At 23.6% G+C, this 19,144-nt stretch overlaps 3 protein-coding genes across 9 annotated transcripts; 1 reads left to right on the forward strand and 2 right to left on the reverse strand.

Moving 5' to 3' along the window:
- Window positions 1-552: 552 nt before the first annotated feature.
- On the reverse strand, window positions 553-7,962 carry LOC724481. 6 transcript variants are annotated; one of them, XM_026440280.1, is made up of 12 exons: window positions 7,040-7,962; window positions 5,200-5,452; window positions 4,734-4,818; window positions 4,424-4,603; window positions 4,282-4,322; window positions 3,970-4,129; window positions 3,702-3,820; window positions 3,490-3,625; window positions 2,189-2,795; window positions 1,378-1,844; window positions 1,017-1,215; window positions 553-925 (listed from the first exon to the last, which is right to left on the reverse strand). In XM_026440280.1, exons 2-11 carry the CDS (start codon window positions 5,200-5,202, stop codon window positions 1,052-1,054), a joined length of 1,962 nt encoding a protein of 653 aa, XP_026296065.1. In that variant the 5' UTR covers window positions 5,203-5,452; window positions 7,040-7,962; the 3' UTR covers window positions 553-925; window positions 1,017-1,051. The 6 variants fall into 6 exon arrangements, with proteins under 6 accessions (XP_026296065.1, XP_006567357.1, XP_026296069.1 ...); XM_006567294.3 differs by having other exon boundaries at window positions 7,000-7,962; XM_026440284.1 differs by having other exon boundaries at window positions 7,519-7,913.
- A 191-nt stretch (window positions 7,963-8,153) lies between these two features.
- Window positions 8,154-11,300, reverse strand: LOC413591 (nucleolar complex protein 2 homolog). Of its 2 annotated transcripts, none has more exons than XM_026440288.1 (11): window positions 11,146-11,300; window positions 10,743-10,963; window positions 10,574-10,686; window positions 10,365-10,474; window positions 10,125-10,285; window positions 9,815-10,039; window positions 9,537-9,725; window positions 9,344-9,463; window positions 9,136-9,267; window positions 8,822-9,037; window positions 8,154-8,748 (listed from the first exon to the last, which is right to left on the reverse strand). In XM_026440288.1, the coding sequence occupies exons 1-11, from the start codon at window positions 11,291-11,293 to the stop codon at window positions 8,218-8,220; spliced, it is 2,166 nt and encodes a 721-aa protein (XP_026296073.1). In that variant the 5' UTR covers window positions 11,294-11,300; the 3' UTR covers window positions 8,154-8,217. The 2 variants fall into 2 exon arrangements, with proteins under 2 accessions (XP_026296073.1, XP_026296072.1); XM_026440287.1 differs by having other exon boundaries at window positions 10,743-10,981.
- Window positions 11,301-14,438: 3,138 nt separating this feature from the next.
- On the forward strand, window positions 14,439-18,513 carry LOC413590 (alkylglycerol monooxygenase). Its single transcript, XM_026440030.1, has 10 exons — window positions 14,439-14,747; window positions 15,019-15,146; window positions 15,689-15,840; window positions 15,924-16,027; window positions 16,392-16,554; window positions 16,628-16,773; window positions 17,033-17,167; window positions 17,285-17,398; window positions 17,579-17,797; window positions 18,484-18,513. Exons 1-10 carry the CDS (start codon window positions 14,625-14,627, stop codon window positions 18,511-18,513), a joined length of 1,314 nt encoding a protein of 437 aa, XP_026295815.1. The 5' UTR covers window positions 14,439-14,624.
- The last annotated feature ends 631 nt before the right edge of the window (window positions 18,514-19,144 follow it).

Below are 19,144 nucleotides of genomic sequence, written 5' to 3' on the forward strand. Positions count from 1 at the left end.
TGAAATAGCGAAAAATATTTAGTAAATTTAAAATGCTTAAATTATCTGTTCTACAATGATAAATAAATATTGTAGCAGTGCATAATATAATATTTACTACATATAATAATATCATACAGAATCGGTTGAGAACTCTGCTACTTCTGTTGTTTTATATTTTTTTCTATGAAGAAATATTATGTATATATGTATATTACTAGATATATACTTATATTTTGATATAAGAAAGATATAAATAATCTAATTGTATATCTCATGTTAGTTTGATAAAAATGACAAAATAGAATATTTTCACAAATATATTTAATTAAAATTGATATCTTTTAATATTTGTTTTGAATTAACACTTAAAAATTATCATGTTACATCGATCACATTATATCGAGTCATATTATCGAGAATAATATTATAATGATAAATAAGTTCGAATTATGGAATTAATGATAAATAAATTATACTTCATCTCTTTCATTTTTTTTAATTAATATACATGTATTTATAATATAATCAATATAGTTACAAATATGGATAAAATATTTAAGATACATCTTATTGTTATGAAAACAATATTTATTGAAATAATATTATAAAGTAAAATGCAATAACACCGCTAAAAAGCATAAATAAAGGGCATAAATAAGAAGCAAGATTTCAATAATGGAGAAAATATATATAGAGTTATATCAAACAAAACGAAGCTTCAAAATATATGCGTACTGCACAATATATTACACATATATCTAATAATAAATAAATAAATATACATTTATTTATTTATTTTCTTTTGATGCAGAATCTTGTTTACAATGATTATTGTCAATCTGTTATCTTTTTATATCAGAAAAAAAAAAAGATGAATTATAACGGGAAAAAGTCAAATAATCTAATATTCAAAAAACAATTCTGTAATTATATTCATTGATTTCTGAAAGAAGAAGAAATTATTTTAATTCTTATTATTCAAATTGAAAATTAATTAAATATTAAATTAAACAAAGTAAAATATTAAAACTTACCGATATACGTAATATTGCTATTATTCAAATTATATTTAAAAATCAGAATAAACAATTTCTTGTGATTTCTCGAATTTTATTGGTCGATAATATGTCAAAGATTGATCCCATCCTCGAGGTGCCGTATTATAATTAGCTAGATTGTGAACACTAGCAAGTTTTGGTCCTGTGTAGGTATTATTTTCATAAAGCTTTTTACCTGCAAGAATAAAATAAAAGATTTTTAAAAATTCCTCGTTTTTCTATGATATATGCAAAATAGACTTATCAGATTTTAACAATATACATAAAATGAGAATGAAATATAAATAGTTAGTAATGCAAATATTAAGAAAATAGAAGCGCATGCGGGTTAACTTGCCTACATCGCTTGAATCTGGACACACATCGGTGAATTTACAATCCGGCGAAACGCCATGCAATAAATTGTCCAGAACGGGCGTATTACGCAAATGTTTAATAGTTTCCAAAATGTCCTCCTGAGAAGCAATCATCGAGAGCAATAACGACTTCGCTTCCGGAGGAACTTCCGACTCTGTATTTACGAATTTCTCGTTTCCATTGTTGCAAAAGTTCTCTACTTCTTCGGAAGTGACGGACCGACGTCGACTGGAGGAACATTCCTCGCGATAAATCGACGAATATTCTTGATCGCCGTTCATTATACTCGAGGATTCTGACTTTTCACGGTAGATTATTTCCTCGCTATAGTCGTTCGTTTGGGAATCGGTTCCATCACTTGTATATTCCGTGTCATCGGTAGAAATGAAACCATTGGTACAGTGATCTTGGTATCTTTCTTCTTCGTATCTTTGTCGTTCATTTATTCTGTATTATAATCAAGTAAAATAATATTTTCGAACAGAGATTTCGAAATTCGAAATCTAATTTTTAGATTCGCGAAATTCGAATCCGAGATTTTATGAAGTTTCGAAACTCTTGAAATCCGAAACTCTCGAAATTCATTAAAATGGATCGAAAATCTTAACACAAGCACAATTCGAGATTTATGATTTCCAAACTTTTTGATTTCCGAAAGATTTCGAGATTTCGAGGTTTCGAATGTCCTGTCATTAGTTTATAATTATAATTCGATAAATTTTATCTATTTATCATACGAATAAATAGAATTTTATAATTTATTTGTAATTTTAAATTTCATTCTGTCTCACCTCCTATGCTTTTCTTCAGAGTTGTATTTAATCGAGTTTTGTGTTTCAAAAAATCGCGTTATATCGTTATCAAGAGGAGACTGTTGTACAATTGGAATAACCTTTGGACTGAATTGTTTGTACTGCAAAACTGGTCTACATGTTTTCTCAAATTCTTGTATTAATTGTTTGACCGGTATTGGTGTGTATTCGTTTTCTTCATTATCAATTTCCCGTTGAGTATTTACAAATTTTTCTTTATCATTAACAGTGCTTTTTACACATTCCGTTAACCGTTGTTCTTTCACATAATTTTTAATTTCTTTGTTAGTAGCGTGATATGCATTAGATTTATTCAGCAAAGCCTTATTGTAATTATTATAGTTACGTCTGTTAGTGATTTCATATCTCATATTTTCACTAGTGTTATTTCTGGCATGATAATTGTTATGTCGATCGATATCAGGCTCGAAAGTAATTCGACGTGATTTCTCAACTATCGACGACGATCGAGATTTATCAAAAGGAAAATCATTATCAGTACCAACAGCCACTTCTCTTAAATAAATTTTTTTTACTTCAGTTAAATGGTTGCACTCTTTACCATTACATCGATTTTGATTTCGGCCTGAAATATTTTTAGATGATTAAAATGTAATTATGGTGGTTAAATGTAAAGCATTTTCATGAGCTTGATTTAGGTTATGTTTTATATGTTATTGTATGTTATTCGTATGTCAAAAAAAATTTCATTACTACATTATTAAATGTCAATGCAGTTTAATTTGTATATTATATTAATAGCATTAATCAGTGTAAAGGTATAGATTGGCAATGATGTACAGATAGCTGTTTATTTTAGATATACAATGAAAAAGAATGCGGCGGTAGTCACGCATCGATTGAATAACATCGATGTCGTTTGCCAATTGAAGCTTTCTAGGTTGTTGAACTCTTGTCGAAGTTTTAACAAACAAGTTTAACATCCGGTTGTGTGCATATATAGATCGTTTGATGCTTTTAATATCTAAGAACGATTTTCTTTTTCCTTTCTTTTAATTGATGATCATATTATTATTTTATATATAAGATGTACATTGATAGTGAAAGTAAATGGAAAGAATAGAATGATTTAGATCGACTAGAAATAGATATGAAGTAGTCTAGCTAGAATTTAAGTCCTTGAAAATTGTATTTATTCACGATATGAAAACAATTCGAAATTAAACTAGAATATGAAATGGAACATTGCCAAATAAATATTTGCCAGCTAGATTGCGTAAAATAAAGAAGATATAAACTTTTGTTTAAAATTTACGCACCTGTCGTCGGTTGATTTATATTATCTAAAGACAAGTCCACGGTAAAAGGATTATAAAATGATTTCTCATTGGTTGGTTCAGGTACAATAGGCGAAGGAAGACTTGAATATTTTGAACTGCCATTCATTTCCTGTATCTAATATATAATATTGAAATTTAATTTCATTTAATATTTTTGAAAATTTTTTTAATAATTAAAATAATTATCTTACCGATTTTCCCATATATATTGGCATTTTTGGCATACCAAGTGTGTTTGGCGTTTGTGGTTGATCTTTGTCTACAACCCATTTCTCAGATCTTTTTCTGCGTTTTGCGAATATTTCAGCACCTATAAATTATATTATTATATTTTCTCAAAATACACAAATCTTGAAATAATATTTTTTAAGTTATGTAAAAAAAATACTATTCAAGCGAATTGGTGTTATATATATATATATAATAAAATTGTTAATATATATGTAAACACTTTATTACCACGGCCTCTTTGATTGTTTAAATCACGAACGATATCAAAAAGTTTTTCGGGATTTTTTGGCATTGGTTCTATATTTACTTCTTCCCCTAAAGCTTGAATACCATGTATATCCAATACTTTTCCATGCGGGTTCATCATGCATTTTAATGGAATTTTATCCTATTAAAACAATATTTTCAATAAAATGCCACCAATAAAAGATTAGATTGAATATTTATCAAAACAATTAGCATTTATATCATCCTATATAAGCTTTACTGAAAATACATATAAAAATATATACATTGCAATTTGGAACACACACCACTTACTCTGTGAACAGGTGTTAAAGGTTCTTCTGCGTCTTCTACGCCTGTAATGCCATTTGAATAATTAAATAAATAATCGCATAATGATTGGCGTTTATCAGATTTATTAATATGTAAATATAAATATATTATGTACAATACGTACCATTGCCATCATGAATCCATTTAACCGATCTTTTTTTTCTGTTCACATACATAGATTGACCTTTACTTTTCATATTTTTTACATCGCTTAACGAATGCGAAATTCGCCGAGCGAGTTCAACTTGATCCTCAACGGTTGGATGTGTTGGCGCGTAAAAATATGAAGATGCAAACATTTTTCCTGCAAAAAGTTTCTATATATCCGATTATGTTTAAATTATTGATTAATAACATTAGTAATTATATATTGTGTTATGAATTACAAATTAAATTTTTATATATAAATAATATTTTTTATTTAATTAACTTACTATTTTTAGATTGCATAATTCCCTGCGAATCTGCAGCAGGAGTGAGTAATTTTTGTAAGTTGACTGGCGCACTTTCATTACTCTCCTTCAAAATAAAAATTGATAATTAATATAAAAATTAGTATTTATTATTTATTATAATTATTTATAAATTCATATTAAAGTACAAATAGATGATATAAATACATCAACGAATATAAACTAGTCAAGTTTACAAAGTTATTGAAGCATAAAATTATTATAGGTCAATTCTAAATACGTTGTATATGTTTTCATTGTTTGGAAAAGCTAATTGAAGTATTTATTCCGTATAAGAAGATAATATTATAAAATTTACTTGTATAATTATCATTGTTAGTATTTATTTAATGCAACGTATTTAATTTTAAATATAATCACTGTTATATCTTATTCATGTTTCAAACATATTAAATATTTAATTCATTAAATGTAAAAAAATACTCACCATATCGAAATGCAATATTTTTGAAGTAAGATTCTCAAGGAAGTTCCTCTTCACGGGATCGTGCCTATCAGAGGGTTTAAAACCGCGGGAACGTATTACAACATTGTCCGCAGAAACACTTCGTTGCAGATAATTTTTCTCTTGTATATTGCTATAATTTACGCTGTACTGATACTCTGCATCCTTTGAATCAGACGCGACTCTATATGAACTATACGTGTTGCTCAAAACGTCCCGTGTCGTATTATTATGTCTGTTGGAATGGTAATTGTTTAATCTACGTTTTTGTATAAACCGTTCACAATGTTAAATATTGTACTTGCTTTATTTTCTTACAATTAGCTGAATGTGAAGATTAATCGAGGGTAAAAATTTATATTATTTCGAAGCCATTTTTAAGATAGTTAAATATGTTAAATAATATTAAAATCTAAGAATAAATCTTGAAATAATTATTTAATGTAATTCGTATTAATTAATTTGTGATTTATGATTGATGAAACATAATATATAGATATTATGTATTTATAGAAGGAAGGAGAAAAAAAGAGCGAAACTGTGGCTGTATCTTTTTTATAAGAGTTCACTTTACAAATGATTGAACTTATAAAAATACGCTATTTTATTTATTCTAGAAAAGAATTTATAAAAAAAATATTCTATTCTATTTGTTTTAGAAAGAAAATCAATAGTATTATAATAAATATTCTTTATTCTTATTCAATTTAGAAAGAAATTATAAATGTCGTGTTATAATTTGTTTTTAGAAGATATTGTAATGTTATGTTATTAGATTAAAATGTAATAGATATAAATGTAATAAGACTGCATATATTATTTAATGATATATATATATATATCATTGAATTAATCGGATTTTTTTTATCGAAGGAAATTGGTTATCTTCCAAGCAGCCAATTAATTCCGCGTTGCAGTATTGGCAGCGGTACAATGAGGTTCTGTGCAAAAGAAATGCTAAATTTATCTGTTGTAACGTAATACGCAGTAACAGTTTGAGCAGTTGCGTTCGGGGTGTACTACCAGTTCTGTATTTATTAGGAATAAAATTAATCGAAAAAACGATCAAAATTAAAATAAGCTGAAGTAAACAATAAAAAGTAAATGAAACGATATTTATAAAAGTTAAAATATATTACAGTGTAAAATATAAAATAAACTTCAAAAGAAAGACAATTTTGTTTTATAAATAATTTAAAAAAAAAAAACTACTACATAATAAAATATATTTAATACACTCTTAAATTTGTAATCTATCAAATTAATTAAATTTAATAATTTTTAGAATTTTAAAAAATATTATTTTAACAACGAATAACATGATTGATCTGTTACTTTAAATAGATTATTTGGTAAGAGAAATTTGGCGATTTTAAAATTGAACGCAAATTACTGAGAAAGATATTTTGGATAAGTAAAAACGATATTAACGTTTACTATAAAAATTTTTGGTATTGAAAAACAAATTTTTTTATAATCAACGTTAATACCGATTTCTTTTTTTTTTTTTCTTTGCTAAAATATATCATTAATATTACTCATGAAAAGAATTTGTCAATGAATAAAAAATAGCATGATTATTTTAAATTTCTTATACTTGAAAATAGTGTATTAAACAACTTAGTTATTAAAGCATCGCATTTAAGCACAGTTCGATTGGCAAAAAGAATAACGCAAAACATTCACAAAAAGAGATATAATGAGAAATTTTTTATTTTTTTTATTAATTTTCTCTTTCTTCCTAATTTCTTTTCGAAATGAAAGAAGAAAATGAAAATTTACTTATCAAACGGTGCTCTCCTCATTTTTGACGTGAACTCACAGTTCGCTCGTTTCTTTCTTCCTTATCTTACGATGATTTTCCTTTTTGCTACAATTTTTTTTTCCAATTTACGTAATCCGCGAGTACTAATACTTCGAACAAAGTGGACCGTACGGAAAGTGAACGATTCTCACGACGAAGGCTCCCTCGCCATGAGAGACAAAATCGCATCTTACAAAATATTCCCTGGCACGCACGGATGTGGCCGGTCAGACACAAGAGGTGGCTGACTAGGCACACAACCGCGGCAATTCCGTCAGTGCGGCACTTAGTGGCTAGCAGTCACTAGTATCGCCGGTAGTATTAACTCGTTCATGTATAACTTATGCAAAGAAAGCGAAATACGGAAGAAAGATTTATTTTTATATCAAACAGACTACCATAAATTTCTTTACAAACATGATAGAAAATTTTATGCTCCAGCTACATCGTTTAACATTAAACATTTGCTTTTTTTTCGATTCACCTACATACGTAACTGAACCTTTCTTCCAATGGAGTCGTCCAAATGCTCAATCTTTTAAAGGCTTTAGCGTGTCGTTTATTTAAGCTTTCTTCACCACTTGTATATTTTTATTTTTCAACGAATAAAGCACTATATTAATTTTTTTCTGTAAGATTTTTTTTCTTATCTACAACGTTCACTTAAATGAATTACAGCACGCTGAGCACACGATGCTTTATAATAGCGCCTAGTCGTCGCTATACCAACTTTCTGACTGCCTTGAGTCGTCTTCGGTAAAAATAGACTATCAGAAAGCGACACCTCAGAAATCGGTGGCTGTTGCTGTACGCGATATAAATTATATCACTTAATGCTGTCACAATTTGTAATTTCTTTCTCAAACAGCTATTCTATAATATTTATAATTAACAATTCAAAGATATAGTAAATAACAATTAGAATTCAAAACAAATATTTTTTCTTAAATAAAATTATCATATGTTTAACATATCTATTTTGTAATTTTATACGCATTTTTAAATATAAATAATTATTTTTAATTTTAATAAATTTTAATTATTTAATAAATAATTAATCTTGTTATTTTCACTATTCATAGCTGTAAAAATCTTTATTGTAAAATATGTTTTAAAAGAATATTGTTTCATATTATAAAATTTAAACTGACATTGATTTATTATCATACACATCATACATGTGAAATAAAATATATTTAATCCCAATCATCACTATTGATATCTTGCACGATATCTGTATTTTCTTGGGGTAATAAATTGATCTGATCATTGTTAATTTTTAATTTTTTCTTTTTTGGTTTAGAATGTTTTTCAGATTTTCTTTTATCAAATTTACTTTCATCAGATTTTTCCTTATTAGATTTTATTTTCATTTCAAAATCACTTTCTTCGCTGCTTTCTTCTATATTTTCTTTGCTTGACTTTCCTTTTTTTAACTTTCTTATAGTTGGTAAATTATATTCAGCTATTTCTTCATTTTTTGTAAGTAATTTAAGTTTCTGAGATTGATAGATTTTTATCCAAGATTCATAAAATTTCGACAATGAGGTACCTTGTGCTTTTATTCTATTTTCCCAGTTCTTTATCTCTGTCATATTCTTTAAATCAATTACAGTTTTACTCCGTTCTGTCTCAATATATTTTTTATTTTCCTCGATTTTATCTAATAGTTGTTTCATTTTTCTACAATAGTTTGCTATATGACATTTCTTCAGAAATGCTTTTAACTAGAAAAAATAATTAAATATATATATAAACTATCACTTGTATTAAAATGTCTTGTAATAATATTTATCTTACCTGTATTATACATGATATATATAAATCCGGAAAATATACAGTATGACTATCTTTTGCAGCATTTTCTAAGATAAGTTTATATATATTATCAATAACATTATCTTTAAAACCATTTTCTTGTAATTGAGACTTTGACATCCTTAAGATACAAATAAAGGGAACTGGTTTCATTGATACTGCCTTGTGTTTTTTATTAAAATCATAAGAATCTAATATCTATAAAATTATTTTCGTTAAATATTAGAATTAAATCTATTTTCGTACATTGTTTGTATTATATATTTCTCTACAAAATAATTAATTAATTTTTTTACCTCTAATAAAAATGGTAATATAGGTATAAATGTGTCAGTTTCCTTAGAAATATCTATTAACATTTGTACGCAATGAAATCTTAGAGGGTAATATTGATGTGTTGGTATTACTTTGATTGTTCCTATAATAATCTATAAATATAATAAAAAATAAATATTTAATATTATAATGTAGATAAATTATAATATTAAAAACGATAATACATACTTGTACAAGAGGATATAAAAGTGAACGTAACATAGAATCACTTTTTGATAAATATATTAATTCTGACCAAAAACGCAATGAATTTATATACTGCCAATTGTATACTGCTTGAAAATGTTCCTATAATATATTTCATTTCATAATAAAAAGTAATATTAATAAAAATATAGATATAATTTTTAGATAATACTACCTTTTTCTTTAAAGTCATAGCATTTCTTAAATGAATAGCTAATTGTCTAATATATAAAAAAGCATGATGATATGCTAAATTATTATCAAGTAGATATATTTCAACTAAAGAATGTCTCATAAAATTTATTCCAGGTAATGTTGTAATAGACACAAATTTAGAATTTTCAACATATTTTACGTACATTGTCTGCAACATTTTAATTTTAAATTAAAAATTTAATTATATAAAAATCATTTTTATATCGTATTAATATAGTAATAAAATTCTGTTTTTACCTTAAACAACATCTCTAAAATTGATTTTCGATTACTGGTTACAATACGCAATATGCTTAAAAAAGAAACAACACGAACGGTTTCTTCTCCACTTGACCAAAATTTTAATAAAATTTTTAATAATGGCTTAGTTAATGATGAAAACGATTGTGTATATAGTAACATTTGATGTAAGTGTTTTAAAAGAATTGTCAAAATATTAGATGATGTTACATTTTGTAAAATCTGTAAATGAATACATAAATATTTTATAATGAATAAGGCCAATAATTTCAATATTGAAATGTAATAATGTAATAATAACATTTACCTTAATTAAATCTGTTAAATATAATTTGAGAATAGTCTTTATTTTTGTAAATCTTTTAATTTTATGAACTTGAACATGATGAGTATCTGGATCTAATTTTAAATATCGTTTAAATGCATCTGGTAAATACAATATACATAACTGGACAACTCCGTTAAATACTAAAAAATATTTTAATTATTGAAATAGAAATGTATTATTTATACTTATGATATGTAAGTTAAATATTTAAATACGAACTTGCACCACCCTCTACTTTATATTGTAAAGATTCTGGATCACCAGATTCAGCAACTGTTTCTAATGCAGCATGAAAAGCTTCTACTGCACATTTAATTGTTTTCAATGATCTGAAAAATCATATATAAAGATATATTACATCAATAATAAGAATATTCTTTGATTCTATAATTATTAAATAATTTCTATAATATTTAATTAGATAATACTTGTCTTTTTGAATTTCTTCTTGCCATTTTTTTAATAATTGCAATGTAATTTTTCTTTTATCTTTTATACTATTCTCTTCGTCTAGTTCATAATCACTCTCATCACTAGCAACCTAAAATACATAGAAAATTTTTCTTTTCTCAGTTTATTTATTTTATATTTTCATACCTCTAAATGATCATTAGGTATATGTTTCATATCGAATTCATTTAATGAAGATTTGTCATCATCATCAATTTCATTTCCATCATCTGATATATCAAATTCTAAAAGATTTCTATCATTTTCTTTTAAATATTTATAAAATTCAGGGTCTGTATCTTTTAATTTCATTAAAGATTTTTTATGCTGTACTGGATCCATGTCACTATCACTACTTCCTCCATCATCTTCAAGAACATTTTTATCTATTATAATATATTAAATTTTAATAATTAAAATAATTAAAATTAAAAATTTTGTATATAGACTTTCAATATATTTTTATATTTTGCTTGTTATAATTTACTATATATATTTATTATATCAAAATAGAAAACCATATTTTAATTTCATTTTTATACATTATTACCTTGATTGTCATTATCAATAGTATTTATTTCATCTTCAAAACTCTGATTAAAAAATTCATCTGTTGTTACATCTTTTAATTGTTTCTTTTTTTTCATAACAGATTTTTTTGTTTTTTTCATCATGGTTTTTGATTTTTTTATTTTCATGATTTAACTGTGAATAAAAAGTAAAGTTAAATACAAGTTTTTATAAATAAATTTCATGAAATATTCATATAACAAATATAACCTATAAAAATTTTATTATATTTTATTATATATAGTTTAGTATTATTTCATTGTTAAGTATATAATACGTACTATATAAAAATAGAAAAAATATTATTTATTTACGTTGTAAGTTTTTTTTTTTACTTTTAACTTTCGATATTTACAATTTTTGATCGTTTCAAACAATGTTCTCGTTCTCCACGTGCATAACCATAAACATTTAGTGTTGATAAAACAGAAATCATCTCTATCCTCAAATTTAAAAGAATAATGAAATAATTAGTAGTAGACAATCAATATTAAAGATACATATTTTTTTCTCTTTTTGAAATCTTTTTAAAATTAATAAATATAAATATATGCAATTAATATAATATATGCAATTAATAAATATAATATATGTTTATCATATACATAAATAAACAATTATGAATAATAAATAATATTTTATAAAAGCAAAAAAATAAATAGCAATAAAAATAATTACAATAATTTATTTATTTATAATTATATTAAAAAATATCATATTAAAAATAATTATAGTTAATAATGTAAAAGTTAATAAAATTAATAATATTTCGTTATGACGGTTAGATTGAAAATTTACTTAACAAATTTTTTTTGAATTCAAATATTTAAAAAATTTACTAAAAAATAATAGAAGATTAAATTGATAGAAATATTATTAATACAATAAAATTCTATATTAATTAAAATATAAATTGCATGTTTATGTAGCTACAAGATTTAGACATTCAGATTTAACAAAAATCTTAAATATATATATTATATTATAAGTTTTTAACATTTTATTTCAGAAAAAGATTTATTTTAATAATTATATTTAAAAAATTAAATAAATTATTAGTAAACATTCATTATGGATCAAACTATAAGAATTAAATGATATTATGTAGTCTTGTTTGTTAATATATATTAGTAGGGTCATGATCTCAATTACTTCGATTGACCATGAGATACTTGACATAATTTATATGCAATATCATTTATAATATTAAAAAATATAAATATGTATCTCATATCATTAAATAATGATAAAATTTAATAAAATAAATTTCATGAATATTAAAATTTTAAAAATTTAAAGAAGAAATAAATGCACAAAATTGATCATCAATAACTAAAAAAACAAAAAGATATTCTATTGTCTTTATACATGTTTCCGAATAGTTTTTTGGCTAAGCTATTACAAATATGAAATTTTAAATAAATTGAAAATAAATTTGAAATGTCAAAAAATACGAACGATTCAGAAATGCATTATGCAGGATGTTATTGCAAAATATATTAATATAATTTAATATTTTATTGTTATTAATATTTATTATATATAAACAAATTAAATTTAAATAGCTCTTATGAGATAACAATTAATGTTGTGCAATAATGATAATATAAAGCATTTTTTATACGTCAGCTATGACATTCAGATTTAATCTGTTATTTATATTTTTTATTATCTTGATGTTAGTTTCTTACATTATCTTTTTTTAAATCTAGATAATGTATAATATATAAAATAGATGATTCAAAAATAAGAAATAGACAAGATTGATATAAAATTCTAATTTTTATAAAAAAAAACAGAACTTATTAATTCTAAATAAACAAGAATTTTACATAGATTATTTCGCATGAATTATATTAGAAGATATGAGGTTGAAGATAATAAAATTAAAATAACATTTTTTTATAAAAGATATAGTAAGATTAGTAGCATAGAAAGCTTATTTAACTTAAAATAATTCGTATCGTTAAAACTATTTATAAGAAATCAGAATTATTATTTTATTTACGTAAGAAATTAATGTTAACTTTCTATTTGAATGCTTTTCACTATACATGTTATTCTTATGTAATATATATTTAATATGTAAATATAACTCTTTTAATTTATGAATAATAATTTCAAAGTATTTTTTTTTAAGTTTTGTAAGTTTAATAATAAATAAATTTTATTAAATAAATGAATTGATCAAAAAAATTCACAAATTCACAATTCACAATTTTATTATTTTTAAGAGATTAATTTCTTATTTAATTTTTTCATTTATTCAAATATATATATGTAAGTTTAAAGACAATTTATATATTTTACTTTATGAAAGGCATATATAAAAAATAAAACATTAATAAATAAAATAAGATAATGTAAAATTTTCAAATTCAGTTCTAAAATCGAGTTTTAGAAATTAAATAAATAATATCTTGGTGTCTGTAAACTTTTTTTACACATATTTCTTATATCTTCTATAAAACTAAATGACAATTTTATCTAGATATAAGAATAAAGTAAAACAATAAAAATATTTTGTATATTATTGATTAATATTTTTAATTTGACATACAAAATGTAAAAACAATTTTGCATATAGCAATAATATAATTTATTAGTTTATCCTCTTGCGCGAATAATTAATGCACGTTATGAAACACCCTGTCTGCCGCCAATGCAGTCTGACATACTGAAGGTTTACGTACAGTGGTGTATCATGTGATTTCCTACTTTTACAAATTCTTTCAATGTCATTATCCCAAAAATTATAAAGGAAACTTCAATTTATATTAAGTAAATAATTACATATGTATTATTTCAAAAAGATTTGTAAATAATAATTGATTTTTTTTATCTTAAATCGACATAAAAGAAAGTTTTAAAAATTGAATGATTTTTACTTAATAATTTAAATTTTCATTAATTTCTAATTCAATTGAATTAGTATAATAATGAATTAATAATTCTTATATTAATTAATGTTATGATTTATAACAGAAAATAATGAATTCATCGAAAAATATACGAATTATTATTTTTTAATTTTTTGTTTTGAAATATTTCTTGTTTTTAAATTTATAATATATTTATATTAAATAAATAATGATATTTTCTTAACAGGAAGCTCATATGATTAAAATATATTCTGGAAATTTCACGAGTAAAAATTAATTTTTCATTTTTCAATTTAATAACAACGTATTTAAAATCGTCTTATTTGAATAAAATTTCATTGCATCTTCATTGTCGCGCCTTTACCACATACGGCCGTGAAAGAGCATCGCGCGCGCATACTCACGTGTCCTCGGTTAGCTCGAACATATATAAACGATACGTGCACTCAGTTCGATGACTAAAACAGAATCGGATGGTATTATTATAGTGCTTCACTGCCTTTATTTTGTTTCATTCTTGAAATTCTTCGTTAAATTATTTTGAACAGTGTAATATAATAATATATTAATAAATAAAATGAATGTCTCGAACGTTGATTTGATCAACGAGTTGAAGAACGCAGGAAAATTGTGGTACTTTATTAACCCCTACGAAACTATCTTCGAATTCCCGCATGAAGTTCCTGATTATCATCAGCAGGTAATTATATTTATATCTGTTTTTTTATAAGTAATAATATTTTAAACATATACTTGGAATATTCAATATATTATGTAAAATCACGTATTTCTTTTAACTTTAGAATAAATATACTTAAAATTTAATTTTGTTATTTCCAAAATTATTTAATTGGTGAGTTATTTTTAATTTTCTACGTTAAATTACAAAACAATATTGATTATTGTTTGAATTATCAATTGCATAATCAAGCGTTAAATAATTATATCAATCAAGATAAATGTATATATAGGTATGGTTACCATTCTTCATCCTTATTATATTGGAGCAAATTATATTAATATTTAAAAAAAAAAAGAAGTTCCGTTTGAATGATCAAATGACATCTTTATCTCATTGGTTATTTCAAGAAACTGGCCGGTAAGCATAGGTAACGTTTTACTATTCTATTTATATTGTTATTCTTTTATTTATTAGTTTTGCTCGATATAATTAAGAGAAAAAATATTCTATAAATAAAAAATTATAAAAATAAAATACAGTTATAAAATCTTCGTTTATGGATGAATGTTTAAGATGATAAGAGAAATCGTTCTGTTATATTTACATATAAATATGATAAATATTTTTTGGTCGTTAAATAGTTATCATGCGATAAGTGAAATATGCTGATATACAATTAAAATTTCCTATATTTGTTCATTCTAAAATATTTTTATTATTTAATAAATGCATCATACTTTTTTTGTTAATTTTCACTTAAAGATAAGAAAAAGATAACATATATGTATTTTGAGTCAACATATTTATTTTACTTATTCTTATCATATTTTAAACATAAAAATGTATATATCTTTTATACACATTACTTTCCAACTTGAAAACATGATTTAAATATAAATTATTATTATATTAATTTTTATTACGAGTTATTTAATCGAATTTTTTAACGAATATTCCAGTATTTTTTTCCGCGGCGCTGAATATTACGCATACATCATAATTTATGAGAAATATCGCTTGTGGAATCTCCCTTGGAACTCAGCATGGACTTGGTGTGTCACAGCCGTGGGGGTGGATTTCTGTTACTATTGGGTTCACCGGAGTAACCACGGTTAAATTCCTATCCAACCATGTGTGCGTGTGATTGTCGATCCGCTATTTGACAAATTTATAGTATTTCTCGCCCGTTTACAGAGGTACATTTTTTATGGGCTCAACATCAAGTACATCATAGCAGCGAAGAATTCAATCTCGCGGTTGGTTTGCGGCAATCCATTTTGCAACATTGGTGTAATTTTGTAAGTATCGCTCATATTACATTTACGGTATCCTGTGGATGATGTCTTATGCTATAAACAGAAACCGGTGTAATAGATGTTCTGCATATCCATTATGGCCACTTATCCATTCAATTAATAAATCGCAACTAAGATAATAACAATGATGTAATTATAATTTAAAATAATGAGTTATAAGAATTTTTTAAGCTTTTTTAAAATTTACGAGATGAAATTAGTTTTTATGAAAATTTTTTTTTATATTTTCAAAAATCGTTTTATAAGATACGCGTATATTTAAATTATATATAATTGTAATAGAAGACATACGATAATGTTCGATTACGAGACAATATAATATGAAAAAAATACGATTTGTTTTCAGATGTTATATCTACCTCTTGCATTATTTATACCGCCATCTCATTTCATCGCGCATAATCAATTCAACTTAATTTATCAATTATGGATTCATACGACAGTCATTGATGATCTCGGACCATTAGAATTAATATTTAACACACCAAAACATCATCGTGTACATCATGGTAAGAAATAAATAATAAATATTCAATTGAGTTGCGAATAATTATCATTAATTAAAATTATTATTACTTATAGGTTGCAATTTATATTGTTTAGACAAAAATTATGGTGGTGTCCTTATCGTATGGGATAAATTATTTGGAACGTTTGAAAAAGAAAAAGATGAAATAATTTATGGTTTAGTTGTCAGTCCTCAATCTTTTAATCCTTTTTATTTACAGGTAAGAATCATTGTTCTTTTATGAATTAATTATATTCAAATATTTTTAAATATTATTGATATTTTATATCAATTTTTATTTTCACAATTATATAATTATTATACAAATCATAAACTGAAATAATGATATGTTATTTATAATAATTTATAACAATAACGCATACCATTTATTTTAGTATAATAATTTTATTTATTGATTATTACATAAGATGTGCTATTTATAAAATGTATTATTTAATAAATATCTTGAAATTTTATAGATCTTTTATACTATAGAATTAATTAAAAAAAGTATAAAGATACCAACTCTTACAAATAAATTAGCTGTTGTCTGGAAAGGTCCCAGTTGGTTTCCAGGTGCTCCTCGTTTAGGTCTAGATGAATACAAAATTAATGTAAGTTTTATTTTCTGTACATACATTTTTAATCAGTAAATCTCATAATATTATATACATTTATTTTCAAATTTATAACAATAATAATAATAATAATAATGATGAAATTTTTAATAGGTCACATCTAGAATTAAATATGATAAACATATACCAATATGGCAAAATTTGTATATAATTGTACATTTTTTCCTAATTCTTTACAATCATTTTCGAATATATGATGAAACACAGGTGAGAATTTAATTTTTTTATCTAATTCTTTTTATGCGTTTTGAAATCGTAATTGAAATATTCATTTCCACAAATATTTTTTAAATATATTAATTGTTAATTATTAATATTTGTCAAAATAATATTAATATAATTGTTGAAACATTGAATATAAAATAATCAATGAACCTCCGTTTTTAGAATTTATGGACCATATCATCTGGATTTATGCTTATTAATAATTTTCTTGCTCTTACCACTATTGGTTTATTGTTCGATGAATCGATATACGTTGCCATTATAGAATTCATTAGATGCTTAATTTATATAATTTTCACGTTAATAGATAAGTCAATAAATATTTATATTTATTATATATATCTTGGATCTTTTTGCTTTTGGATTTTATATTTTATTCGCGCAACAAAATCTTTATAAATATAAAAAATTAATAAAAAAAAAATTAATCTAATTCTTTTTTTAAAATATGGTAAAAATATTTATATATAACTATTTTATCACATTCATATTTATATAATTAATAATATTTTATTCAATATTATTATTATACATATTTCATAAATAATAAATATCATAAAATAAATAAAAAATAATCGAATCCTTTAAAAAATGAACAACAATAATTACATTTTAAGTTTAATAAATCTTATAATTATTTGTAAGTCTTGTAAGTCTTATAATTATCTTATTATTCATTCAGCTGTATTAAATTAGAACGAAAAATTAAAATATTTAAAACTCGTGTTGAGAAGTGTCGAAAGCTAATATATCTTTAGTTTGTTATCAAAGTATGTAAAAAATACTGATTATCAACTATTTGTATGCAAATAATGAATATATTTTTTACAAAACTAATTACTACTAAATTATCTCCTACTATTTTATTCTTTTCAGTATATTTGTTCGTTTCTGTAATAAATTTATAGTACACACATATGTATATATGTAGAATTAATTTAAAAATTTTATTTATAATTTCATTTATCTTCGCGTTTTTTTTTACTCGTCAAATAATTTTTGTTTGAAAAAGATATACATATCTATTTATAAAGAACATATTTATTGTTTTTTAATATGAAACAAAGCATTATGTTGATTTGCGTATACCCATATAAAAAGTAAGTGAGAATACGATTTTTTTTTTTAAATAAAGGGTTACAAGGAACTACCGAAAAAAAATTTTCGTGTGTGTAGCATGTATTTTGTATTTCTTCATTGTTCTTTTCATTTTATTTTACAACGTTTTGTACGCACGATTTTTGCATTTATTAATTAAACTTATAATATTATTGTATATTAGACAAAGTTATTGCTATAATAATTGAGGTTCTATCAAATATGTAGTCCAAGCAACACTATCGCGAAGAACATTGGGGTTTCAATAAATGATGAATATTTTATTTTGTTCATATAGATTTATATTTTCATCGATGAAAAAAAAGAAAACAGATTATGAAAAACAGATAAAACAGAAAAACATCGTTAAAATTTTGACATAACGTTAAAAATCGTTCTTACGATCGATAAAATACATCGAATTCATTATCAGCAAATAGATTAAAGCAATATCTCATAATTGGTTAAAACTTCGCATACAAAAAATGTCTATAACATTTGCACATATGCATCATACATTAATCAGAGAATGCACTCTCTTGATATATACTCTAATATATATATATATTTTTATATATATATATATATATATATATATATATATATATATATTTTTTTTTCCTAAGATCT

This window comes from Apis mellifera, linkage group LG4 (assembly GCF_003254395.2).
Source record: "Apis mellifera strain DH4 linkage group LG4, Amel_HAv3.1, whole genome shotgun sequence".
Classification (NCBI taxonomy): domain Eukaryota; kingdom Metazoa; phylum Arthropoda; class Insecta; order Hymenoptera; family Apidae; genus Apis; species Apis mellifera.